The 27044-nt window shown below is 51.1% G+C and overlaps 1 protein-coding gene across 1 annotated transcript in view; it reads left to right on the forward strand.

Moving 5' to 3' along the window:
- Positions 1–26053, forward strand: part of Rab6b (RAB6B, member RAS oncogene family) — a 72358-nt gene extending 46305 nt beyond the window's left edge. Inside the window, exons 3-8 of the mRNA XM_021172658.3 lie at positions 1360–1413; positions 1604–1709; positions 3099–3210; positions 4404–4497; positions 7695–7761; positions 21935–26053. Coding sequence (XP_021028317.1) covers positions 1360–1413; positions 1604–1709; positions 3099–3210; positions 4404–4497; positions 7695–7761; positions 21935–21999 — 498 coding nt within the window. The 3' untranslated portion in view covers positions 22000–26053. The remainder of the gene's footprint in view (positions 1–1359; positions 1414–1603; positions 1710–3098; positions 3211–4403; positions 4498–7694; positions 7762–21934) is intronic.
- The last annotated feature ends 991 nt before the right edge of the window (positions 26054–27044 follow it).

Below are 27044 nucleotides of genomic sequence, written 5' to 3' on the forward strand. Positions count from 1 at the left end.
GGCCTCTGTTCTCTGCCTCAGTGGTCCTGGTATTAACAGCCATATCCCATCATGCAATGTGTGATGGTTTGTACATGCTTGGCCCTGGGAGTGGCACTATTAGAAGGTGTGGTCCTGTTGGAGTAGGTGTGTCACTGTGGGCGTGGGCTCTAAGACCCTAGTCCTAGTTGCCTGGAAGTCAGTCTTCCACTAGCAGCCTTCAGATGAAGATGCAGAACTCTCAGCTTCTCCTGCACCATGCCTGCCTGGATGCCACCCTGCTCCCAACTTGATGATAATGGACTGAACCTCTGAACCTGTAAGCCAGCCCCAATTAAATGTTGTCCTTATAAGAGTTGCCTTGGTCATGGTGTCTGTTCACAGCAGTAAAACCCTAACTAAGGCACATGGCTATCTCAAAGATTTTTTTTTCTTCTAAATTCATAACTATTAACAGTTTATTATAGAAAATAAAAAAAGATACATACTAGAGAGAGCGAAAATAGCCCTTGGTACAGTTGTTCATTCAGATACCAGTATACAACATATTCTCTTTATCTCTGTGTCTGAGAAAATATGGACCCATCTATCTACGTCAGTAGATAGAATCGGGATCTCACCACCAACAGTGCTTCCTACTGAGCCCTTTGCACTGTCGAAGGTTCCTGCAGACCTTTCTGTGTTACAAGAAGATGATTCTAGGCACAGGGTGGAGCATGCGGCTGGAGCCAGGCCCTGGATGTCTAGCTGGGTCTGAGGGTTCATTATTACTTAGTGGTGTTTGCTGTTTCACACCGACAGTATCTTGGCTCCTGCTTATAGACATGGGGTGCAGGTAAGGACCAGAGAGGTTGTCTACTAGGACAGAAGAGGTGCCAGGTGGCACAGGGGTGTGGGTGACATCCCTTGGCTTGGCAGCATGAGGAGCAAAGAGCTCTTTGGGCTTCAGGCATTCTGGATGGTCCACAGTACCCCATCCAAGGCAGGGCACGCTGCTCTCTGTCCCCATGCAGTGACAAATCCTACCCAACCCTGCCTCCCCAAGAACAATGCCAAACTGAAGTCCAAGTCCAAGGGAGAGTCTGGGAGCTCAGGGGATGCTGGAGGCAGGTGGGGACTGCTTCCTGTGCCCCATGCTCTCTCACCCTTCTAGAGGCACCTTTCTCTCTCTCTTTCTCTGCGTAGAACATCCTCTGCAAACAAAAACCTGATCTCACCATCATTTGCTCAAGCTCCTTCCTCAGTGGAGGGACTTGGCTTGAGTGTCCCCTATGCTCTCTGTGCCATTTCCTGGGGTCCCTGGCCTTCTGGCTCCTTTGTGTGATTCCTTTTTCATGTTGACCTCTCGGTGTTGTTGTTGTTGTTTTTTTTTTTTAATAGGCAACCATCGGGATTGACTTCTTGTCAAAAACCATGTACTTGGAAGACCGTACGGTGAGTTCCTGGTCTTAGAACTGGAGGACAAGGAGGGCATTGTTGGGCTTGTTCCCTAGAGCCCTCACTTGGGCACTCTCGGGAGTCTCTGCCAAGACCAGGAGGGAGCTAGCAGTGCCAGCATCGTGGGGTCTGGGCCTCCAACCCCCTCTACCACTCCTCTACCGATGCCTCTGTTTGGGCCTTGTAGGTTCGACTGCAGCTCTGGGACACTGCTGGGCAAGAGAGGTTCCGCAGCCTGATCCCCAGCTACATCCGAGACTCCACGGTGGCTGTCGTGGTGTATGACATCACTAGTAAGTTGGAGTCTGTGTTGGAAGGAGGGGGCTCTTGGGACCCAGTGTGACCCTGACCAGACCTGTGTGTGTGTGAATGTGTATACCAGTGTGTGTTCAGTGTGGGGTAGTGTGTTATCTTAGACTGTAGTGGATTCATCACTGTCCTTCAAACTCCTGTAACAAATTCGACTGTATAAGACAGGGTTGGTTCTGCTTGGGGCACGGGCCCCCCGGGGTGGGGGAAATGGCAGATGTTCACAGGGTTAGCTCTCTGTGCCCTCCCTGGCCCTGGCTGGCATGTGTGTGCCAGCTTTCCCCAGGCATCCCTCTAGGCAGCCCCTCTTGTATACATGATTTTTGAAAGGGCTGCACAGACTCAGTGGGGGACCACAGGTTGGAGCAGGCCTTATGCAGAGCCCAGGTGCCCCCAAATCATCCAGAGCAAAGATCCTCAACCTGTGGGCTGACACTCTTCTAGGATCAAATGACTTTTTCACGGGGATGGCATATCAGATATCCTGCGTATCAGATATTTACATTACAGTTCATAACAGTTCATAGCAGAGTTACAGTTTATGAATTTGTTGCTGTAGCAACAAAAATAGATTTATGGTTGGGGCTCACCACAACATGGGCAACTGTGTTAAAGAGTCATCATTGCATTGGGAAAGTTGAGGACCACTGAGCTAGAGATGAGCAACTGTGTTAAAGAGTCATCACACTGGGAAGGTTGAGAACCACTGACCTAGAGAAACACACCTGGGAAGCCCCAGGCTTTACTCCCAGAGTGCTCTGAGGACCCTGACATCACATGGGGTTGCGGCACGCCTCACTGCTCAGTTCTGCCTTGCCCCTCTGTCTTTCTACCTCCTCTCTGAGCATATGCTCCTTACACCCCCTAGTGAGGTGGGAGCTGCGTCACAGGCTGGGGAGAGCAGCCACCTCCCCCCCACCCCCCACCCCCAGGTGCTGAACTTGGATGTCTGAGGGAGATGACCCTGAACACAGGTGACTTGCTTCTGTATTGATATGCCTGTAGGGGGTGCTTTATCTGTCTACCCTTCCCTGCAGGGTTGCAGGTTCTCTTCCCCAGCCAGCCTGGCCTTCCTCAGGCTCCTCTGAGCATCACTTTGGAGGGACACCATTTCCTAGGGGTCGCCATATGCTCCCTTCACAGATCCGAGGCTCGGCCAGGCCATGGCCAGCTGTGACTCTTGCGTGGTCTCTAGAGTCACTGTTCTGTGTAGAAGTTGTGACAGCCTAGCTTCCTAGGTACGGTGACTTCTCTCCCTAGGGTGGCTGAGCAGTGCTGGAGGCTCTCCCAGTATTACAGGGCAGGAGGCCATCTTTCCTTCTGACCCCTCCAGGTCCCCTCATTCTCACTCTGTTCCCACTTTCTGCCTCCAGATCTCAACTCCTTCCAGCAGACTTCTAAATGGATTGATGACGTCAGGACGGAGAGGGGCAGTGACGTGATCATCATGCTTGTGGGTAACAAGACGGATCTGGCTGACAAGAGGTAGGCAAGCACTGGAGCGTGGAGGTGCTATGACTAACGGGCCCATGCTTCCTCGCCCCTCTGTGGCTGTTCCTGCCCAGGTCTGAGATGACAGGGCAACGAGGCTGGTCTCCACGCACAGGGACCCCGACACACCTGTTAGCCCCCGTACACTGCAGGCTTCTCATCTCTGAAAGCTTTGTTTTCCTCAGCTCAGCAAAGGCAGGGCAGGGCCTGTCTGCACAGGCGTTCCCATCATGGTCCCAAAGTAGCCTCTGACACAGCTTCTGTCCCTGGGAAATCCTGGCGTTGACATGTGAGGTGTGAAACCCAGGTCCTCAGGTATGAGCCTGAATTATGTCAGCCGAGTACCAACTTTGTCCCCTGTCCATGCATCCTGGTTTATGGCTGGATCTGGGCATGGGGTATTTTTGGAAAAGGTTTCTCCATAGCTGTCCTCTGATGTCACTGCCCATTAAGGTGTCATTTGCGTATATGTCCGCTCTTGGAACCCTGTGCTAACTGGGACAGAAAAGCCATGTGTCGCGGTTTCTAGTAAAGCATGTGGCTTCTTGCAGCATCCCTGCTGGGGGGGGGGGGGGGAGGGAAATGGTCTCCTCTGCAGATCAGTATGGGCCAAGGCTAGCTACTTTTAATTTTGGTATTTGCATTAGGAAATGGGGGCTGAGGCTTCACTACAAGAAAGGCTGCACGTGTCCAGGAGATCCTGTTCTAAGGACTGCTGAGAAAGCTGTAGGGGGCGTGGCTCAGCCGCAGAGCGCTCGCCTTTCCAAGTGTGAAGCTCAGCATCATACAGCCAGGCTTGGTGGCATATCCTACGGTCCCTGTTCTAGGGAGGTACATATGGGAGAGAATCAGAAGTTCACTATCATTCTTCGTTACATCACAAATCCAAGGCCAGCCTGGGCTACATAGGACCCTGCCTTAAAAGGTAGGAGGTAGCCTTGCTTCCTAGTTCAGAAGATATGGGAAAATGTGGAAAAGGCTTGGGGTCCTCTGTGCCCAGGTGCTACCTTCTTGCTAGACAGACTATAGCAGGCCTCCTGGCAGGGACCCCTGGGCAGGAAACCTGTCTTCACGGCTGACCAATGGGCCTGGCAGTCCCCACAGTTCTTTATCTCAGGATGCCTCCTCCACTTCTGCCAGGGGTTGCCTCTCTGCTCCCTGATTTTCCTTCTCCCCTTCATTTCCAGGCAGATAACCATCGAGGAAGGGGAACAGCGAGCCAAAGAACTGAGCGTCATGTTCATCGAGACCAGCGCGAAGACTGGCTACAACGTGAAGCAGGTTAGGAGAGCTGGCTTGCTCGGGTCTGAAGGCCCTCCCCTGAGGCCTTCCTTGCTCTGAGTGGCTAGTGACTAGGATGGGGCAGACAGCCAGTGCATACACTTATAGCTCTGGGCAGTGGGGGATGGCACTGGCTTCCAGCACTGGTAAAGCTGGTGGCATGGGGGTTGGGGAGTGGGGGAGGCACTCCGCTAGAGAGCCGCGCAGACCCTGTCAGTCACTAGTCTCCTCAGACATCATCAGCTGTGGGTCCCTGGAGCAGCGTGTGTGAATGGAAGTCCAGCATGGACTTCTGCCCGGCTGAGGAAGCTGTGGTTCTTAGCATCTCACTTCACTTCACATGCGAATGCAGGATGTTGAATCTGATCAATACGTTGGGCTTATGTCTTGTACTTGACAAGAACCCAGGGCCACGAAGGGTAACTCAGTAATGGAGCAAAGAGACTCCCTTGGCAGTCGGGAATCATGGGAGGGAGCCGAGGTGTGGCTGGGACCCACAGAACCAGAGTACTTGGTGGGCAGAGCTTAGCAGCTCAGCCGACCTGGGCTTCAGAAAAATCCCACAGGTATTGTGACTGCTCCCTCATCTGTAACCAGCTCCTCAGTGATGAATGCAGACAGCCAGACAGCCTCAGGGTTAGCAGTGAGTCCTGTGACTGTCCCACTGGCAGAGCTTCACAGTATGACAGGCATCCCACGCTTCACAGTACCGGATCTCAGCATCCCACTAGCCATTAGACCACCTGTAATCCTGATGTTCTGTATGTTTGTAAGGAGACATGGATGCCAGCGTGGCACAGATTTATGATCCTTAAATATTTGGGAAGTTTCATTCAGAAGCAAATGGTTTCCTTTATGATCCATTATAACTTGACTACATCTGAAAAACGAGTCCACCGGCTTCAGCAGTGTGAAGGAGCCTGTGGCTCAAGCAAGGTGAAGAACCCCTGTCTCGGAGCAGGAGGAGGGTGGTAGCAAGGAGGAAGGACATCCTAGGCCGGGCTGATGGGCATAGAGCCTGGCAGCAAGGTGCCCGTAGCACAGGAAGGGATCCTAAGTAAGGAACGCGGCTTGATGCCGCCGTGTCCGCTGCGGCCCTCGACTTCCCAGGCACACCTGGGCACCACTTGGCTTTTGAGAGAGAGTGATGGTTCACTTCATATTGATAGTGCTGAGATTAAGGTTGACAAAGGAGCTAGAAAGGACAAAGTAGGAGGGGCACTGTGGCCATATTAGGGAACCCCCGGCCCCAGCTTCCGGAACCCAGTGCCCAATTGGAGGGCCCTTCAGCTCCATTCACTCCAGCCTTTTCCAGGCCTCTGTATCAGATGTGAGCCTAACCACCTCAGAGAGGAGAAAAAGAGGCAGGGGTGGGGTGGGTGGTGAGGCCGCTGCTCTTTGGGTCCAATGACATCATGGGAAATCGAAGCCGAGGACAGTATCAGGCATCCATAGAGCAGGAGGCATCTTCAATCCGCTGGGCCAAGGTGAGACTGGTCCCTTCCCCCATCCTGGAATGATCTGGAATCTGAGCAAGGGTTTGAGCAAGAGTTAAGTCTGGTGGGTTTGAGCTGCTATCACAATTACTACAGGCTATCACAGGTAACGGAACCTTCCTCCTCCCTGCTCTGAAGGCTGAGGACTCCAAGATGAATGCGCTGGGAGATCCAGTGCCTTGCGTACTCTGCTCCCTCGTATTTGGTACCTTCCAGTTGTTTCCTCACATGAAAGGAACGTGAAGGCTCCCACAGCTTCTCTGTAAAGTTCCAGTCAGGGGGGCTCCTTAAGGCAACACCTCCTCACACCGCCTTGCTAGGAGTTAGATTTTTTTTTTCATTTGTTTAGTTGGTTTTGTTGTTCGTTTGGTTGGTTTGCTTTTCAGTTTTTTGAGACAGGGTTTCTCTGCATAGCCCTGGCTGTCCTGGAACTTAACTTACTTTGTAGACCAGGCTGGCCACAAGCTCACAGAGTGCTGGTGTTAGAGACATACATCACCACTGCCTGGCCAGGAGTTAGGTTTTAACTTATGAACTTGGGGAAGACCCAGACATTCTGCCAGGCTCAGAATCTTCTGTGCTCTCGGCTTCTGCTTGTACTTGTTACTTTCAAGATGTCACCTCTGCCAGTGTCCACCTATTAGGTGCCCCTGATACCTCCTGTCGTCGTGCACACTCAATTAGGTAGACTTGCCCGTCGACCCACACTCCACATGCTTGCTTCTCCCACACTCACTTTCTCATATACACACAGAAACATGGCATTTACCATAACACACACACATACATACACACTTACACCCAAAAACACACTTAACTTTTTATACCCACTCTGCAAACAAAATCAGGCATACCACGCATAGCACACGCATGTAGCACACCACATTGACACAAATTTTCACATTCTTCACTGTGGTTATGACCCTGGCTCCCAGGATCTGTGTCCCTGGGGAGAGTCGTTTATCTTCCGTAAGGCTAGAAACTGGTTTTCTACACCTCGTCCCCATGTGAGAGTGATGAACAGCTGCCCGCTGAAGGGCCTGCTTCCTGTGGCCTGGATGATTTCTGTACCAGAGCAGGTCCCTTGCAGTCACCCTCATGACCCCTGCTGACTGCCTGTGGGCCAGCCTGCCTCTAGGAAGAGCCCCAGCTTTGCTGTATGTGTGGACATGTGTTTGTGTGCAGGTGTGTGGGGGCATGCATGTGTTTACTTACACCTGTGGCGGTCACAGGTTAACTTCTGGTGTCACTCCTCAGGTGTCATCCACCTTATACTTTGAGATAGGGTCTTTGACTTTACCTGAAGTATACCAGTTCAGCTAGCCAGGGAGCCCTGGGAACCTGTCTTTGTCACTCTATCACCAGAATTACAAGTGTGTGCAGCTACACGCAGATTTTTATGTGGATTCTGGGGACTGGAGTTGAGTCCTCTTGCTTGTGTGGCAATCACTTTGTCTCTCTAGCCCCTGTTCCCTCTTCCTATTAACATCCCGAGTTGCTCCAGGACCAACATTGAGAGGGGCTATGGTGATGGCAGAGGACTTAGAACAGGCCTGCACTCTGGGGCAGTCAGTGGGCAGTCAGTGGACAGACAGGCCATCAATCCTCAGGCTCCGTACACGAGGAGAGCAGTACAGGGGAAGACCAGGAGAGGGAAGGAGGGGGACTGGGCAGGCCTCACCCTGCATCTCCTGCCTGCAGCTCTTCCGACGTGTGGCGTCAGCTCTGCCCGGCATGGAGAATGTCCAGGAGAAGAGCAAAGAAGGGAGTATCCTTTTCCTTTATCATGTGAGTGAAATGATGGCTCCCCAAGCCCACGAGTCATTTAGTTCAGTAAGCAGATGAAGACCACCTGGCCTCTGGCACAGCCCTCCCTGGACTGATGCAGAGAGCCGGGCCACCTCTTTCAGTAGCCAGATGGGCTCCACGTTCTCTGAGCTCCAAACTTTCTCTAACCAAGGCTGCCTCTTCTTTCTTAGCAGTGAGGAAAGACAAGGGCTGTGCAGCAGTGGGGGATTGGAGGATGGTGGCTCTGTGTTGCTTTGTAGTGAACACTGCGTGTGTTTCCTGAGTCCCCTGGAGTTCCCAGACAAGGAAGCTTCCATGCAATGAGCACTTGATTTCAACCTGTCGATGCTTCCTCCATCTGCCCACTGCTCTATGGGGAAAGCTTGCCCAACACTCACCCAGTCTAACTGAAAACCTCGCTTACACCCAGATGATGAATCTGAGGTACATAGAGCAATCCAAGGCACGCTGTGTGTGTGTCAGTCAGGGAATTAGCCTTTACGCTGAGACTTCCTGCATATCTACCCCTACTCCGTTCTGGAGGGTTGTCTCTCAAGGACCCCTGCGAGGCTGAGATTAGTAGCGCTGTAGGTGGCTGAGGACATTGCCCACACGCAGGCTTTCTTTGAAGTTTATCAGATGGCCCTACCTGAGCAAAAACCCACCTGCAGAGTCAAGAAAGGAGCAGGACCGATGGGAAGCCAAGAGGTGTAGTGACCCTGTGCCCACTGGGGGGGACAGATAGCCTGCTTTTATCCTGTCCAGCCCAAAGGCAAAGCTGACATACTAGCATGCATGGCGGTCATTCATTCATGTTCTCCCCGAGGCCCGGGTGGCACTCCATGCAGGATTTACAGTTGGGTCCCCCAGGCTCCCACTTCAGCATGACAACTAACATGGCGTCCTAGTGAACCTAGCGACTTGCCCAGCTTTAGGGAGAAGAGCGCTGGGCATATGGCAAGCAGATCACACAGGGCACTGTTTGCCCAGCTGTGGGGTGCCCCCATCTGGCAGATGCAGCCATCCGTACCACTTCCAGGTGCTCATGGCTGGAGCCTCCTAAGAGGCAAGACTGAAGCAGCCTGGAGCAGACTCTATAGACAGCCCAGCAGGGGACAGGTGGAAGCAGCTGCCACCTCAGCTTGGTGCTGAGCCAGCACTTATGTTGACTGACGGTTCAAACCCAGATGCTGTCATGATGTGTTAGGGATCATGCTTAGGATTGCATCAACATGAGGAACAAGCACACAGAAGTGGCACTTAGTGATATATGAACGGTTCTCATGTGGCCTTACTCCCTGGACTGGTGTGAGTGTGAGTGGGGGCTGGGGGGTGGGGCAGAGCTTCTGTCTTCTGCTTCCAGGTCCCTAGAGGGTGTCTGCACTTCACGTCTGCTCTGCACAGGAAGCCTGCCCAGGGCCTGTCTAGCAGGTCCCCTTACCCACCTTCCAGCGCTTGATCTCTCAACGAAGTTGGGCTAAGGGACCACAGAAAGATAGGGCCACAGCCCTTTGCTGTGTCCACACACACACAGGGCGCTCCTTTCTGGAACAAGGGTTTTGTGTGCCAAATAATGACAGTAACTTGGCAGTAACTATAGGTTTCTCCGCCAACGAAATGAACCAATTTAAGCCAAATCAAAAGTGTAAAGGCAGGTTTATTGAGAGGCAGCTGTCCGGCGAGGCACACTTAGAGGTCAGTAAAGTCACATGCCCAGGCTAAAGCAAGGGGGTTATATGGGTTTTAGGCACAGAGTGATGACGTGTGAGCTAGGAGCTGGGATTATGCCTGTGTAAAGTAGAGAAGCTGAACCCCTGTGTGGGCACTCACTGTGCGTGGCTGGAAACAGAGACAGGGAGAGGTGTTGTGTTAGCCTGGAATTTTCCTCTTGCAGGGCCGGGTTGGGGGAAGAACAAATGGGGTTTCTTAGCTTGTGCAAGGGATATGCAGGGGCTCCAACCAATCTTCCTGACCTCTTTGGGTAGAAGGAAGGGCACTGATTCAGAGCTACTTCCTGCTGCAGAGGGAGAGAGTCGGGAGTCAGTGGGTCCGAGTTCCTTGGGAGGTATGAATGCGGAAGCATTTGGTTGGCAGTTACTCGGGAAACTTCGAGAATCCATTCTGGGAGAAGGCGGAAGATGCAAGGCGCTAGGAGGAAAAACTAGATTAATACCACGGCCCTGTGAACGGGGCTAGCTAGGTGCAGAGTGAAGACTGCCAGGAAGAATAAAACGGAGACTACCCTGGTTGTCTTGGCAGGGTTCTTCAGAGTTTGTGAGGTGTCTCAATGTTAGCCTCTACTAGGCCAGGTTTGCTGGCATAACAACATTCTTTTCCCACGGACATACAGGTGCCTCCTGAGGGCTGAGCCTGCTGTGAGGAGGACCAATGCTCCTCACAGGTTTTGCATGGCCACGTGAATTGATCTCATGCTGGAGGAGTGGCCAGTGACGCCACCAAGTTGTTGATGGGCTTTTGGAGACAGTCAGACACCCCTCTGATCTCAGCCACCTGTATCCGATGGCACCCGCAGTCGAGGCCACAGCAGCAATACCTGTTACTACTGTGATCTATGTGGGCAGAGGGCACCTGAGATTGGAAAGAGCTGGTAGGATAGGAGAGCGTGGCTGTGTCAGCCTTTCCATAAAGCATCTGGTCCGGCTCTGGTGTCGTTGGGTTACACAGAGAGGAAGGATCACCAGGAGGCAAGCTTTTTGCTATAGAGCCGCTGCACCAGCAGAATCCCCTGCTGCGCCCGGGCAGATGCCAAAGTTGTGTTAGTAGTATTGCAAAGGGAGCCAGGCCCAGAGTAGCAGAAAGGGAAGTGAGTGTCTGGAAGAGGAGTGGAGTGCGTCTTGTATAGTGATAGCCTTTGGTTGGAGGGTCAGCCCTTGGCCTCACGAAGGGACCGGCAAGGGAACTGCTATCAGAGGAGCGCGGCCCAGAGCAGCCCAGAGAGAGCAGTTGTTGACGTCAAAGGCTTTAAAGAGGTTAAGTAGGATTGCGCTCCCTCCTGGATGAGGCCCAGCAGGGGATAGGTTCATTTTCTTTAGTTTTTACCCAAGGTTGGGAGGAGTCTCTCGGGTGTGGCTGGAGGCGCTCCTGCTGTTGTGTGGTCTTGGTGAGGTTTGCGGGGCGCTGGAGGGAAGAGGGCAGGGTCTGGATGCCAGGTCTCCAGATTTCTCTCTGTTCACATGGTTACGAGGATGAGGATGATTCACTCTGATAGACTTGGCCCAGAGGTCATTCCAAGGATCTCAGACGCTAATATAGCTGTAGTTTAGGGGAGGTATCCAGCCACTGGACAGGCTCATCCTCGTCTATGCTCTCATCAGCTTTCTTGTCTGCACCCTCCTGGGATGTTTGTTTTACAAGGGCCCCATGAGCAACCCCTTTGTTCTTTGACCCTTTGGGAATGACAAACTTCCTCCATCTGGTGGTCGTGGGTAAAGCAATCATAGAGGAGCAATAGTCCTTGTACATTTAAAGAAAGATACTGGGATGGAAATACCATCTTGGCACCCCTTAGAGGGACAGTCTGCTTGGCCCGCGATGTCCTTGTGGGTTTCACAGGCTTGATGGCTGAACATGGAAGCATCAGCAGTATGTTGGAGCTGATTTGGTCTCACCTAGCTGGACAACCAGGCAGGGGTGTCTCGGTGTCTGGCACCTATGGCAGCAGAGAAAGGGTGTGACCCAGGAAAAGGAAGAGGCAAATAAAGTGAATGTTGTCACATTTGACCATTCAGACCTGGTTTTGAGAATCCCTGTAGAACCTGAGAGCGGTGGGTGCCAACTGCTAAAACAGACCAGCCATCTTGGGCTGGGGCCTTTTTGAGCCTAGATAGATGGTGCCAACACTGATATCCTAGGAGTTTGGCAGCTGAGGGAGTGGTGATTACCATGTAGAGTCCGAGCCACTGGATCTCTAAAGATTTGGAAGATAGTTGTTTGAGAAGCACCTGGTCCCCTGACCCCGGGAAAGGGACAGGGGTGGGCAGTGGCTGAGTCTGCTGATATTGGGGTGGGGATAGTTGTCAGTGTGTGAGCCGATAAGGGAGCACGGGAGGGACAGGGCAAGTCGCTGGCCAATGGGGGAGTCTGGGCCCGCGCATGTTGGCTGAGGAGAAACAGCCTTCCGTGCATGAGCTCAAAAGGACTGAGGCTCGTAGGAGAATGTGGGGTAGCTCAGAGGTGAGAGCACTTGGGAGAAGGGAAGGCCAGGGTAACCTGAGCTCGGGTGAGAGTTCTGAGTTGTTTGATAAGGCTCTCTCTACCTTTCTCAATGACTGTGGGTGGCACAGAATGTGAGATTTTCAGGTTCAAGGCATCCCTGGCATGCAAAACTGAGCTCCTATGTTCCAGGAGCTGTCACATCCGCTGCTCCCCTGGAGGTGGGGAGCGTTTGGATCCACCCTGTAAAAGTGTCAACGAGGGTTAGGAGACGGCAGAGTCTTTTCTGGGTAGACATGTGTGTGAAGTCAGTTTGCCAGTCTTGTCCTGGTTGGTGTCCTTGGAGCTGGTGCAGGGTCTGGCGTATCTGGAGAGCCCCCTGTGAGTTTGTCTTGGCACATGTTTGACCGGAAGGATGAGGCTGTAAAATATGGGCTCAAAGGTCAGTGGAGTCAATGGGGAGGGGCGGCTCTAGAAATGGGAACAGATTCTTGGGTCTGATGTGTAGGCTCTGGTGGATGTCTGAGATAATAGAAGGTGCCAATTTGAGGGGAAGAATAAAGCTGTTATTTAGGCAAAGCCATCCATCTTTTGTCTGTGTGGCCCCTTTGTTAAGGAATCTGGTTTTATCCTCCATCTGACACTGAGGTTTGTAGGAAGATCTTAGGAAGAGGATGTGCCCCGTGAGTCTGTAGGAGCTAGAAGCCAGACCTCAGATCACTGAGTCAGCCCTGGAATTATCCACAGGCTCTGGATCTGTGGAGGTCTGGTCCCTCCCTTACTCCTGCACTGACTTATGGCCACCTCTGCAGGGGGTTGGAGGGCTCCAAGAGCTTGCTTGGCTATAAGGGGACCACCCATGGTGCCGAGGAACCCCCTTTCCTTCCATAGGACAGAGGGGCTGTGAGCTACAAGAAAGGCATACTTTGAGTCAGCATTGGCTCATTGTCCTTTGGCAACATGGAGTGCCCTGGTTAGAGCAATTAGTTCAGCCTTTTGTGAAGAGAGGTTCCACTGCGAGATGGTTCGCCTCAGTCATTTCAGCTGAGGTGACCACCACATATGCTGTCTGGTGACTCCTGGGTTATCTCTAAGGGAACTTCCATCCACAAAAAGGGTGGGTTGTGGGTCTGTGAGAGGCTGGTCTGGGAGGCCGGGTTGGGGTGAGCGTAGGGCCTCCACAGCTCTAAGCAAGAGTGGGAAGGCACATGGAGGAGGGTGAACCAGGAGGAACAGCTGCTGAGTTTAGAGCAGGGCTAGGGGCCAAGGTGACCTGGGAGTTTCCCAGGAGTGACAGATAAAAGGGTTGGGCCCATGAGGGTCTGAGGAGAGAGAAAGAAGTGTGGCTCAGGAGATCAGAGAGGCAGTGGGTAGAGTATACAGTAATAGGCTGGAGTAAGGTGATCTTGAGTGAATTCAGCCATTGCTGCTAGGGCTCGCAGACATGGCTGCCATCGCACACAGTAGGGTCCAGTTGTTTAGATAGCAGAGCAGTGGCTTGGGAGCTGGAGAGATGGCTCAAAGTTTAAGAGCACTGGCTGCTCTTCCAGAGGTCCTGAGTTCAATTCCCACCATGGAACATGGTAGCTCACAACTATCTGTGATGGGATTTGATGCCCTCTTCTGGTGTATCCGAAGACAGCTACAGTGTACTCATATGCATTAAATAAATAAATAAGTCTTTAAAGAAGAAGAGGAGGAGGAGGAGCAATCAATGGCTCGGTGAGAGGGCCCAGTGGGTTGGACCAGGGCCCCAGCCTCTTGTCAATAAAGAGGACTGAGTAGAGTCTTGAAAGGGCCAAGACTGAGACTGCTAAAAAGGCATCTCAGAGAGTAGGGAAAATGATGGTGAGCTATAGCTGAGTGGGTGAGGGGCCCACTGGGGGCCTCCTTGGCTGCCTGGTATAGTGGCTTAGCCGTATTAGCAAAATTGGAAATCCAGGGTCTAAAGAATCCAACCAAGTCCAAAAATTAAGGAATATGATCTGCCACAGTTGGGGGCTATAGATCTCTCAGAACCCGTGCTTGGTGAGGGTCTCAGAGCCTCGGCTAAGTTGAACACCTGAGTATATATTACAGTGGGAGAGCATAGTTGAGCTTTAGATGGGGAGACTTGATCCCGGGTAGACAAGGTAGTTTAGAAACAAGGAGTTGGCTGTCTGGAACAAAGACAGGGAGGGGCTACAAAGTAATAGGTCATCTACATTCTGAAGACATGTATTTAGCATTAAGGTCTAAGGAGAGAGCCGGGCAGTGGTGGCACACACCTTTAATCCCAGCACGTGGTAGGCACTGGAGGGCTTACGGAGAGGGAGAATGGAAGAGCTGCGAGGCAAGTCCTATAGGGATTAGAAGTCCCTGACATGGGAGGTGGGTATTGATGGACTTCAGACAGTGACGATGGGGCTCAGAAGTGGGGAGCTGGGGTCTGAAAGGGGAAAGAAGAGGGGTAAAACTAGGACTGGCTGGTAGTGCGGAGCAATTACCAGGGTGGAGATATACCATATTTGGGGGTCAACAGGGTCTGGTAGAGTCCATACAGGGTAGTCTGGGGTAGGTATCTGTGAGGCAACCAAAGGAAGAAGAAGATGAGAGTCAGGAGAGGTTGTGGGGATGCAGAGAAGTGGCTGAGGATATTGTGGTCAAGTAAAGGCACAGGGCAGACAGGCACGACTAGGAAAGGATGTGTGAGAAATCGTCAGTCAAGGATATAGGAAAGTGGCATAGCTGGCTGGAAAGGAGGGGATCCCATCCATCCTCATAGCAGAAACTGATGAAGGAATGGTGGGATCCGAGTGGGAGGTCAAGACAGAGAAGGTAGCCCCATGTCCACCCGGAAGGTCATGGCGCATTACCCTAGGATCTGCAAGAGTGACAGGAGCCCTTGAGTCTGGGTGCCATCAATCCTCTGCCAGGCCGAGGAGCCTAAAGGCAGGAAGAGTTTGAGGTACCTGCGCTGATGGCTCTGGACCTTCATGGCCTGGCCCAGAGGACAAGCCCACACTGGGGCATTCTGACTTCCAGTGGTAGGGTGGTGAGCAGACAGCATGGGTTGCTGAGGGCTGGGGCAGTTGTGGGATCAGTGGCTTTGCTGGCCGCATTTGAAACAGGCCCTTGTTGGAGTTGACGTTGACTAGATGGGGTCTGCGGGATTGCCAGTGGCCTCAGGTCAGTTGCCAAGTCTTAGGCTTGGAGTGCAACCTTTTGCTATAGCTGAGCCTGTCGGGAAGACTCAGTTGCCCCTTGGGCATCGAATACCTTAAAAGCCATCTTTACCAATTCCTGTATGGGGGGTTGGGGACTATCTTCAGTCTCCCCCCCGCCCTCCGAATATCTGAAGATGACTGGGAAATAAAATGGGTAGCCAGGACTGTAGCCCCTGCTGGGGAGGCTGGGTCAAGGCCAAGGTGTTAGACCATGGTTTGTTGTAACCAGTTTTTTTAATGGCCAGGATTTCATTAGCTTCCTGTGTAATTTTGCAGAGCTTGCCGAAAGTCAACAATCTATTTGAGACCATTTCCATTCCCTGAAGGAGACAATGGACCATACTCTAATTGGTGGTCAATGTGACCTGGCTAATAATTCCACTTAGGCTCTGTGGTCAGCACCATTGTGTCAGTCACAGGGACCGTATTGTCCACTAGGTGGCCCTGGTCTGTATACTGTCTGACTGCAGCCTGAACCTGTCCATGTTCCTCAGGAGTGAGGGTAGAGCCTGAATGACATAAAGATCGTGTCAAGTTAAGTCATAGTCCTGACAAAGGAAGCAGAACTCTTTAATATAGGCCGGTGGGATGGCAGAGAAGGGGCCTCTCTGCTTTTCAGTCTGGGAGAAGTCTTGAAGGGAGAAAGGAACATGAACTCCCACAGCTGTTTCTGCTCCGGCCACCTCCTGGGAGGGCAGAAGAGCCTTGGAATATTGAGACTGCATAGGAGAGGCTACAGGGGAGGGTTCAGGAGAAGTGGGACAGGATGTGCATGGGACCAGGGTGTGGGTTGACCCGTAGGCGGAGCCTGTGTTGGTAATGAAGGAGGAGGGACAATGGGAGGAGAGAGAGGAGGGGAGGGACAAGGGGGACAAGAGTAAGGGGGAGGAAGTTAATTGTCCTTGGCTTTTGTCTCAGAGGAAGGGGAAGAGAAAGGAGTGGGTACTAGGGAGAAGGCTAGCCAATAGTCAGGGTATCGATGGTGTAGGAAGGGGAGAAGTCGGCAGGGAAGGAGGAAGGAACAGGTATAGGGAGGAAGGTTGGCCAATAGACTCAAGCTTATGGTGCTGTAGGAGTGGGAGTAGTAGACAGGGCTGGGGAAGGGGTTGGTGTGCCCATGACTCAAGTGGTCCCGTCAGAGTAAAGGGTGTCTTGTAGTCCCAGTCCCCAGATGAAAGTGTGTCTGGAGGTGTCACAGCCTTGGCCAACATTGAGCACTGACTACAGAAGGAAGGGCGAAAGTGCAGTTCCCAAAACATTTGTCCATAGGTGAGCTCAGGCCATCTGTCCATACGCCAGCAGAAATTGTCAAGATCATGAAGGGTGTTACAGTCAGCAGTACCTCCTGGTGGCCATTTGGACTCATTGTCCAAGGCGTATTGTGGCCAAGCCACAGAATAAAGAGGAACTTAGGGTCCAAGACAGTCCCAATTTGGATAAATTGCATAACCGCCACCACATGAGCTACTGAAGATTGGGTTTAAACCTGGCGTTGTCTTCTCCTGGACTTGCCAATGATGCAGCGACCCATATGATAAACTGGGGTCAAAGAGTGTGGGGTGGAGAAACCTTGGAAAGGACGTCTCTGAATCCAAAGCCTCCCTAGAACAAAACGAATCCAAAGCCAACCTGGAACAAAGACTGAGTCTTTGCTCTGAATGGACAGGCTTGTCCTGGCTTGGCGGAGACTTGGCAGGGGATCCCTAGCTCGGTCCTGAACTGGGAAGAGGCACCCGGTACCTGTTAGGCTGTGGCTGGGAAGTGGCTCTCATTGAATGGAGAGGGAGAGAAGTGGTCCCCACGTGGCCTGAAGCCTGACCCACTGGACTGGGGGCCCAGCTTCTCCCAATTCTTCAGAATCATAATAGGTTTCTCCACCAACGAAATGAACCAATTCAAGCCAACTCAAAAGTATAAAGGCAGGCTTATTAAGAGGCAGCTCTCCAATCTCATAGGTGGAGGTCAGTGAAGACACACATCAGTCAGGGCTAAAGCAAGGGGAGTTTACAGGTTTGGGGCGCAGGGAGATGATGTGTGAGCTAAGAGCTGGGATTATGCCTGTATAAGGTAAAGCATGTTAGCCCAGAACTTTCTTCTTGCAGGTAGGGGTGGGGGGGGGGAGAGCAAACAGGGTTTCTTAGCTTATGCAAGGGATAACCAGATAGTAACCATGTGTCCCCCCAAGGAGAGAGTGTTAGGATTAGGCATTGGGGGTACCTTGGTGGGTCTGGGCCAAGGTGTGCTGCTAAGAGATCACTCTACGTAGCAGACCTCACACACAAGAGGTTTATGGGAGAGGGGAGGTAAAAGGCCATCTCGAAGTTGAGATATAAGAAACAGACAGAGAGACTGAGAAACAGAATTAACAAGACACACAGAGGGAGAAAGATCAGGGATGGCTTGAGGCTTAAAGGGTGCGTGTGTCACATAGGGGAAATAAGCAGCCATAGGACGGTAGAAGTGCACCACACCTGGCCACAGCGGGCAATGACGTAAGCTACTAGCTCTGAGTTGCTGAAGGACAAGCTGGTGGGGCTCCTGATTTATAGTATTCCTCCTTTTTGTTTATTATAAAAGGCAAGAAAAGAGGAAGGGGTCGTAGTAAGGTGGCAATGGGGGTGCCTATGCTTTTTAGACTGCTCCCTGCTATCTCAGAGCATGGACATCTTTGGAGACCCAAGAAAGCTGGGGTGCTGGCCAAGTCCTGGGAGAGCTGGCCATTTCCCTAGCTGTGTAGGCTCTGTGGGACCATCTGGGGCTAGCAAAGTGCAGGCCTAGTTGAAGCAGTCTGTGAGGCTGGACCACCTGGGGCCAGCCACTTTCAAGCTATCCTAGATGCTGACTTTGAGTTAACATGGGGACCTGGCAGGATGCTGGGACAGATACATACAGGAGAAAATCTTTTCTTAGGTGTACATTTGAAACTTTTAGACCCAGGGTCCTGGTAGTTGGGAGAGGGGAGTCCCCAAAATCAAGGAAAGGGGATCCCACCGTCAGAAATAAGTGGACACTAGGCAGGTAGGGGAACAGGCTGTTGACTGACAGTACTTATCTGGAGTCCATTCACCAGGAGAGGTGGATTCAGCCTAGTCCCTGAAGCTTACAAGAACTTAAATTTACAAAAAGAAATAAGTTTTAGGCATGTTGCCATTGCCACTGTTTGTAATCTGCATTGAAATCCACATTGTGGAGAACAGACTCGCCTTTCTGTCATAGTAGAAGCTCAGGATATGATTTTGGGAGGACAAGCTGGGGGAGGGCAAGGACCTTCTGTTGGGCAGCAAGGCCAACACACACTTGATCTTGATTTTCAGTACAAATACAGACCATGAAAGAGGGGCTTCCTCCCTCTGTCCGGAAGACTGGATGTATCTATCAGCCAGGCAGTTTTATCAGCGCAATAAAAAGCACCTGTAAGTCTATACTTAGAAGACAGCCATAGGAAATCTAAAACCTTGAGCTTGTGACTGTTATAAAAGCCGTAGTGCTTTTCCAGAGCTAGAGTGATAGCTTATTAGCACTGCATTGACTCAGGTTAAAACTCTATACAACCATAGCACTGCAAAGGAAAGAAATCTGAAGCCTTTTTTATATATACCTTAAGTTACTTTCTTACGCCTTTACAAATTGCATTTACATGCCTTAGAAAACCTCCTCAGGAAATGCTGTATCAGCTACTGCAGCCTTAAAACAAAGCCGGTGTCTCTTTGGACTTTAAAAGTGTCCCTATGCAGCATATTTTATTTTTGTTTAATCAAATAAACAGAGGGTTGTCCCATGAAAACAAAGAAAAAAGAAAACCTCCTCAGACCCTCAAACATTTTCTTAGATCCTCAGAGCTTAAGCTTTAAACTTCACACCTTTTGTTCCTACCCAGCCGTTGACTGAGAACAGTCCTCGGAAAGCAGAAATAGTGAAAAGTTACACTGAACTCTATCTTGTGAGTTTGACTCTTTTCTGAGTCTGGTAACAAGGCACACTGGGTCTCAACCCAGTAGGAGCTCTAGGACAGTGACGCCTGGAGCCTGATTTTTACACCTGAAGACAGCTGAGGAGCGACTGAAGCCTTGGTTGCTGCTGTTAACAATGTACCAAGCTGTCACTAGCCTAGTCCTTAATGCCAGAGATCTGAAAAGGGTAGATTTCATTTAAGTAGGAAGTAAGGCCAAGTAGCTTCCGAATCGATTAAAAATGACAGAGACTTACCAGCTACCTGGACAGAGACACCCTAGGGTGTCTCTGTGGTCATTGGGGACAGAAGTCTCAGGGCTATACCAGGCTCAGAAGGTCCTGTCAGATTGTCCTGTGGAGTAAGAGCTTCGGCGGGGGCGGCACTTGTCTACCTTGTCTAGGCAAAGGAAGGCAACCTGCTCCCTAGTGTCTTGCTTGTCCTCAGGTTGGACAGTAGCATCCTAGCAGCAGTAGAAGTGAGGGGCAATTTTGGGCCCAGTGTCCAGCCTTGCCACATTTAAAGCAAGCTCCAGGCGAAGGTTCTTCTGTACCCATCATCTTCTTTGAAGGAGCTTAGGGGTGCTGCCAGGAGCCGTCATAGCATGTCTCTCTAGCATGAAAACCTTTTTATTATTAATTTACAATGCCATATTTTGCAGATCTCTGAAGCATTTGAGGACCATCTATTAGTATAAATGATTTAGTGGTCAAAGGTTCTCCGAGAGGCATCGCAAAGGGGAGTGAGGAGGTAAATGACACAGTTCCCATGGTGACATAAAGGGGGAGGTCCAAGGCCTAAGGTGTCCCAAGGACTTAGGCACAAGTTGAACAGTGGGTCACCTCACACAGTTCTAGGACCAGGGCTAAAAGCCCAAGGAGGCATGGGATGCCTGGTACTAGGACTTTCTAATGAAGCCAGAAGATGAAAACCATGCTCAAAAACAAAATGTCATCCAATGGGAGTGGTCAGGGGTGGGTTGCTCTGCAAGAGACTGCCAGTGGGCAGGAGGTGTAGCTCCCAGTTGAGTATACGCTTGATGTGTCTGAGGCCCTGGGTTCCAGCCTCAGTCTGAGTAAGTAAATAAACCAACTCCAGGTGGGAAGGTCACATAGCTGTGGGGTTCTCCCAGGCCCCTCAACCTCCTGTCTGGATGACGGGTGAAGTCTGATGCTGAAGTTAGATGGCACGTCCACTGGACCTCAAGCAGTGCTAGGGACAGAGTTCACTGCGACCTGAAGAGGAACCTGGCTTAGAATGAGGCCACTTAGAGGCAGGGCTAGGGAGGGGGCCTGAATGGGGCAGGGCTGTGTGCGGTACTTCTAGAAGGAAGGAAAGTATGAAATCTGTTGAGGAAGGGGACAGTCTTGATTGCTGGGACCTCCATGTATGGTGGGGGTGGGGGTGGGCAAGGATCATCAAACCAGAGCTGATTCGTGGGAAAGACTGGATGCTAGTATGAGAGATCTTGGATGCTGTGCCTCTGCTCCAGGCGATGGGTGTCACTGAGCCAGCTTAGGGATGCCATTCTGCTGAGCAAGGGGTGAGGTGGCTCAGAGGGGCACCTGGGAAAGATGAGAAGACCCCAGTGAGGCCTGTGCTCGGGACCAGCAGTGCAAGCCAGGCCCTGGAGTGTCCTGGGATCAGTGGGGACCACCACAGAACCACAGTTAGCAGAGACTAGCATCACAGTGGTCTGGGAAGCGTTTGTAGAGATGTAGGGAGCAGAGGAAAAGGACCATGGGATGGGAGAGGGCAAAGCTGAGCTGAGGGGGAGGGGAAAGGAAGCAAGTTTACTTATGTGTACTGTCCAGTGGCATCAGGCGTGTGGGGGTGCGTACACACACACACACCAGCAAGGTAACACTGTATGTTTTTTCTGTGAGCACACATGCAAGATAGAGAAAATAAAGGTAGGGAGAAAAATCAAACTGAAAATATATACCGTGCTGTGTGATTGACAGAAAGGGTAAAATACTGGCTGCAAGCCAAGTAAAACAGCCAAGGCAAAGAGACAATGAAATTCAGAGTATGTTATGCCAAAAGAACCTCACATGTTACCCCCAAAGAGGGGACACAGAGACATCCTTAGAATGCTAGCAGCAAGCTCCATTGCCACCCCACCCGACTCAGCCCAGCCAAGGATCTGGGTGGGGCTGGAGAGCATCCAAGGGCTTGGTGCACAGTAGTGGTGAGATGTCCTGGCTGGAGGCAAAGCTAAAGTCTTGTACAATCAGTTAGTCTGGGTTTGTAGCCAGAGATGATGGGAAGGTACAGGCTGCCCTGCACTTTGCATCCGCTCCTCTGGTGTTCTTGGCAAGTGTGATTCAGCCCCCAGCCCCCAGAATGCTGTAGGAAGGGGCTGTTTAGTCCGTGGATGCAGCTTCTCACAGTAGCAGCCTTAAGAGGTAAGGACCACCACCTCACATCCTCCTGTACTTTATGATATGGACACTCAATTCTGATCCTGGCTAGGGGACTCTTCCCTCCCAGGCACTTTGGGGGAGGGCCAGCCGTTAACCAGCTGATTGCTAACCATCTATTGCTAGATGCTGGAGTTGAAGCACAGTTTATCCGTCACTGGAGGAACCTTCTAGCCAGACTCTGCCTGGCCTCTGTGTGGTGTTGATAGTGAGATCACAGCCGGGTTCACACTGGGTCGACAGTTTGGGGGGTGGGGTGCAGGCAGGTAGAGACAGGAGAGAAACGGGTGGGAAGCAGTTCCTTCCTCCTCCAGCCGAGCTCAGAGCTGAGGCTGTGGGTTTGCAGAGAGACAGCATGATGTCTTGATGACCGGCACTTCTTCCTTAGCCCGCCTCCTACAGTGATTGACATCAAGCTGGACAAGCCTCAGGAGCCCCCGGCCAGCGAGGGCGGCTGCTCCTGCTAATGCTCCGCCCACTCGGCTTCCTCAGCGTCACTCACTTGTTTTGCCTCCTATAGCTTCCTAACGGGGTGGGAACTGAGTTTATCAAGACTGGAGGATCTTTCTTTTTTCTCTCTCTCTCTCTCTCTAGGAGTAGGGTGGGACATGGGGAGGGAGGCTGGGCATCAGGGACCACGTCACTCTTAACAGCTGTTACCTAAACAACTATTTTTTGGTTTGGTTGTAATATATTGTACTTTATTAAGATTGCCAAAAACTGTTAAAATTTAAAAAAAAATTTAAATCATGTGTATACAACTTTTTGCCAGATTAGGAAAGTAGTCATTTTTATTTGAAAGAAGTGCTTTTTGTTTGTTTGTTTTTGTATATTTGTAAACTTACAGAGAACCTCTCCACACACTCCTTCCTTCCTGTTCTCTTGGAACTGTGTGTCACCTCTATTTTCCTCCTACCCCCGCCCCCCAGCCCAGAAAATTAAAGCAATTAACTGAACAGTAGTAATTACATTCTAGTTCTAGTTCTGGGTCACATGGCCCAAACCAACCAAACCCGCACTCCACAGTCAAATCCAACTTTAATCTAACAAAAAAATCTAACAAAACAGCCTCGGAGGGGGTATTGTCGAGTTCTGCCCTGGCAGAGTGGGACACAATGGCAGGCCCCTGAGAGGAGATGAAGGCCCGTGGATTGTAGATTCAGCAGCAGGCTCCTTGGCTGCTTCTGCCTCTTCTCCTTCCCTGAAAAAATAACCATAGAGCCAGAAAGTACAGGCAGCCGTGTGTTCTCTGGGCTGACCCGGTGACAGACAACAAGAAGTTACTGGAAGGATGGATGGGATGCGCTTGACAGCTGAGGGCTGAGGCAGTGTGTAATCTACTGGCCCAACCATTGACACACATGGTTAGGCTGGCTCGCCAACTCAATGTGTGATGCTGGGTGGCTCAGGGACGCTGAAGCCTAGGGCACCTGCCATCACTGCAGCTACCATTGAGGAAGTGAGAGGAGTCGGCCATGACTCCGGACACTCCATGTTGTCAGACCCTCGGATACTAATCTTGCCGAATGTTGTTCTGGAAAAGCTGATTTCTCGATGTGTCCTCACCTCTGGCACGGTACGTTTGAAATCTTTGTATGAATACCTTTGGGAGTGTTGGCGGCTGCACTGCACGCATCTTGGAGTCACTGTGGGGTTTCCAGAAGGCTGCTGCCCCAGGGCACTGCAACCTGCCCCCCCCCCCAAGCAGGCTGTCCTTGCTATTTCCACTCATTCCCCAGACTGAAGACCTTCAGAGTCTCTTATCAGAGTGCTCTTCTCACAGCAGAATAGCTCTCACATTCTAAACGCTCCCGGACTCACTGCCCCTGTTTGCCTTTGGGCAGGCCTGGGGCAGTGACTCTAATCAGAACAGCCTAGCCCCATAGCATTGGCTCTTCTTCCAGACTGCTGGTGGGCAGAGTGAATTGCCTCCACAAGGCAGAACTCCAACAAGGAGGTTGGGATGAATTATGGAATCTCTCAAAGAATGAGTTCAAAATGGCAGCCTGCGTGGCAGGGCTGATTCTGTGAGTGGGCCTGTCATGCAACTCCATCCTGGGAGACAGTGTCAAAGCCAGTTCTGATGACGAAGAGAGGAAGCAGGACTGCCCTGGGTACCTCCTCCAGAAGGCAAGGACCAATGTACGAGCATAATCGAAACGTCACGTGTTTAGTTTTTATATGTGTGTACATAATTATACATAGAGATAGACTTGTGTATACACCCTCCGCGCGCACACATACACACACTTACATCCTCACATATACATGTGCTCAGTGTATATCCTCGTCTCTCCCACTCACAACTTGGAACTTACATTGTGATTCCGGTTTTTGGAAGTTCAAAAGTATGCAGTGTATTGAAATAAGAAATAACTCAATATTGTCAAATAATTTGTGGTTGTCTTGCCTTCAATAAAATAGTGCATAGATGTGTTAAACTACAAGCAAAAGTAGTCCACAAAACTACCTTTACCACCGCTTTTTGTACCTGTGTGCACAGGTGTGCATGCCGTCGTGGGCCAGTGTCCCCCAGTGTGGACACCCCACCCATGTGGTGCTTGTTGGAAGAAAGCATACTTAGCCCGTGGTGACAGCAGCCTGGTTGGCAGTGAGGGGCTTTGCTGGTGGCCTCTGGCAGAGCCCCACTGACAGCACTCTCTACTGGCTTTCACTGAATGAATGTAGGGTGAATTTTAACCTTCTGGACACTGAATAACCTTTCTTGTATTCCTGTAACTCGAATTAGAAAATCCGTTCACTTCTCTTGTGCACACAGTCTAAAGACATCATGGCCTGCTACTAGAAACAGCAGGTACCATGGCAGATGCCATTTCTGGTCGATCTGGCCTAAGGAGCCCTGCCTTCCAAGCTTGTACACAAACCCCCCTCCTTGAGTTTAAACTCTCCCAGCCCCGCGGCCCCTGAGAATTAGGGTTCTGCCCCATCGCTCTCCCACTCCAGAGGTGCCCTGGCCTTATTTCCTCAGCCAAGCTACCCATCTCCTTCCCAAAAGGCAATCAAGGCAGCCAGGCCCCAACAGAACTGTATTGGACCTGGGCTTTCCCCCTGACCGCCACCACCATCCTACTTGTACATAGGATCCAGTCAGGTTCTCATAAAGACATCCTGAAATTATCTGTGCCCCCATCTTTGCTAAATTCAGATCAGTCAGAGGACAAAATGGAGGGTTCCTCTTAGGGCATGATGTCAATGCAGTAATTCAGTTCCTCTCTCTGGACACTGCCTGGCCTGGCAGATGGGCATGGCCCTCCTCCTTTTCTTTAAGAGACTTGAAAGAGAGTTGTCAGCAAAACTGTGAGCAGTGCAGAGATTGTGAAAGGGCAGGTAGCGTAAGTAGTATTGTTGTGGGGTCAGAGGTTAGAATGCTGGGTGGTTAGGGCCTTGCTGCTGCCAGTCACTGCTCCCTGTCGCCATCTTTAAACATTTCGCAATATCTCAAGATCCAGGAAGCCATGGCCACATCAGTTCAATGTCTCAGGCAACAAAGACAAGGGTTGCAAGGTGGTAGCTAGGAGTATAGACGCCTGGGCCTAGTCTCTGTAACCCAGTGGCTAACCAGTGTCAGAGATCTAAGCACGGCTGGCTTCAGCCTCCTGCAGGGAGGGCAGTTTATCCCTTTCCCATATGGATGGGGGAGCGGCTGTCAGCAAAGTGGCTGAAGAGAGCTGAGTTAGAGCTACCCAAGAGCCAGTCAGCAGGAGTCTGTGTCAGATGCTCAATAGTTTCTAAACTACCTCTCCCCCAAGAATGGGAGGCACCATCACCTTGCCACAGCACTGGGAGCCAAACCCTTCCTGTTTCACGGGTGGGAGAACCAGAACAGAAAAGGTCACCTGCAAGCCAGAGAGGATCAGAACTAGTGTTGGCATTCTTGATCCGTTGCTGACCTTGCGGTGTTCAGACAGGACTGCTGTGCTAGCGTCCCTTAAGCCATCTCTACTCCATGGCTAGTACCTAAGGGTCTTCCCAGCCTGACTAGCTAGAGAGAAGATAGGTGCATTTTGGGCTCTCACTGTAAAGAAGAGTGGTCCCCAAATCTACTTGCATTGTCTTGTGTACACACACATACACACACACACACACACTCACACACACCAGTAGTCAGGGTACCCTTTTAATTTTTGTTTGAAATCAACTTCTTCACTGTTTGGAAATCTTGCAGTTTCAATGTGCACACTCCTTGGACTCCAGACCCCGTCTGATTGACACTCTCCGCAGGGTATAATTATCAGGAAATCCATGCAGCGGGAGTTCAGATGGGCCCTTCAGGAGGCAGGACGCCTCCATAGCAACGAAGGCCAGCCTGCCTGTTGTGATGTGTTGACTTCTCACCTGTCCTTTAAAGTGAGGAGCAGAGGGCGGCATTTCCATCTGTACTGGGCTCAGAAGGCACAGTGGCCATATTGACTTTACATTCAACTGTGTAATATGTGGAAAAGACTCAGCATGTTGGTCAAACAATAAACTGTCCTAATTCTCGACACAAAGCTTCCTGTTGACTGTTTCTAAGTGGTGTAGTTATATATTGGGGCTTGAAAGCGGGTTTCCTCGAAGGCCCATCCTCTCCTGTCTGGGTGGTGTATCACCTCCACAGAGCCCTTTCCTCTGGTCACTGCTCACCTGGGCTCTCCACCAGTTCTAAAAGAAAACGATGGACTAGTGAGATTGTGTCCACAAGCCTTCCTTACCTGTTGGGAAGCTCCGGGAGGGACCAGGACTTGGGAGTGTATTTACCATCACTCCCATGACACGGCTAGGGATTAGGAGGACAGAATGCAGGGAGGAACTAGGTTTCTTATCTTCTTGGTTTCCAGACTATCACTTAAAAGGTAAGAACGTAAGAGTAATTACGATTACCTTTAAAATGACACCAACCGTAGCTTCTCCCACACCAGTTAGGGAACAGTTTCTGAGAGGTTCCTCAGAGTGCTGGAAGTGCCACTCTTCAAGTATAATAATAAACGATTCTAAAAATTCTGGAACACTCCAGTTTGCCGTAATTAGAAGCTCTGACTGTCCCTGCCGCTGCCTTAGATGGGCATCTAGTCTTAAGGTGCGAGGCGAGCAGGTGCAGGAATGACGAAGGGTAGAAGGCTGAGAGCCTGAGAAAATGACGATGTGGCCTAGAGAGTGAGAACAGCCAGTCCTTCCCCAACACAGCAGTGGCGGGGCCACATGGCTTCACGATACTGAGAGAACGGTTGTTCTCTTCAGGTGAGGTGTGAGCACAGCTGCTCGACGTTCCCGAAGACTTGAGGAGGTACTCCAGGTGGGTACATGAAATGACACTGACTGCTCTGCAATAAAGTGCAATATGGCAAGGGCAGGGCTACTGGATGACTTTCCTAATCACTGTAAGAGTGACCACGGTTTGTTAAGCTCAGATTTATAGATTTCAGGAAAACCTTGTAGCCTTGAAACACACATACATACACCCTGAATGCATACACAAATACACATTTTTTTTCCAGGTCAGTAGAACTAGGTG

This window comes from Mus caroli, unplaced genomic scaffold (assembly GCF_978045245.1).
Source record: "Mus caroli unplaced genomic scaffold, Mus_caroli_1 scaffold_11, whole genome shotgun sequence".
Classification (NCBI taxonomy): domain Eukaryota; kingdom Metazoa; phylum Chordata; class Mammalia; order Rodentia; family Muridae; genus Mus; species Mus caroli.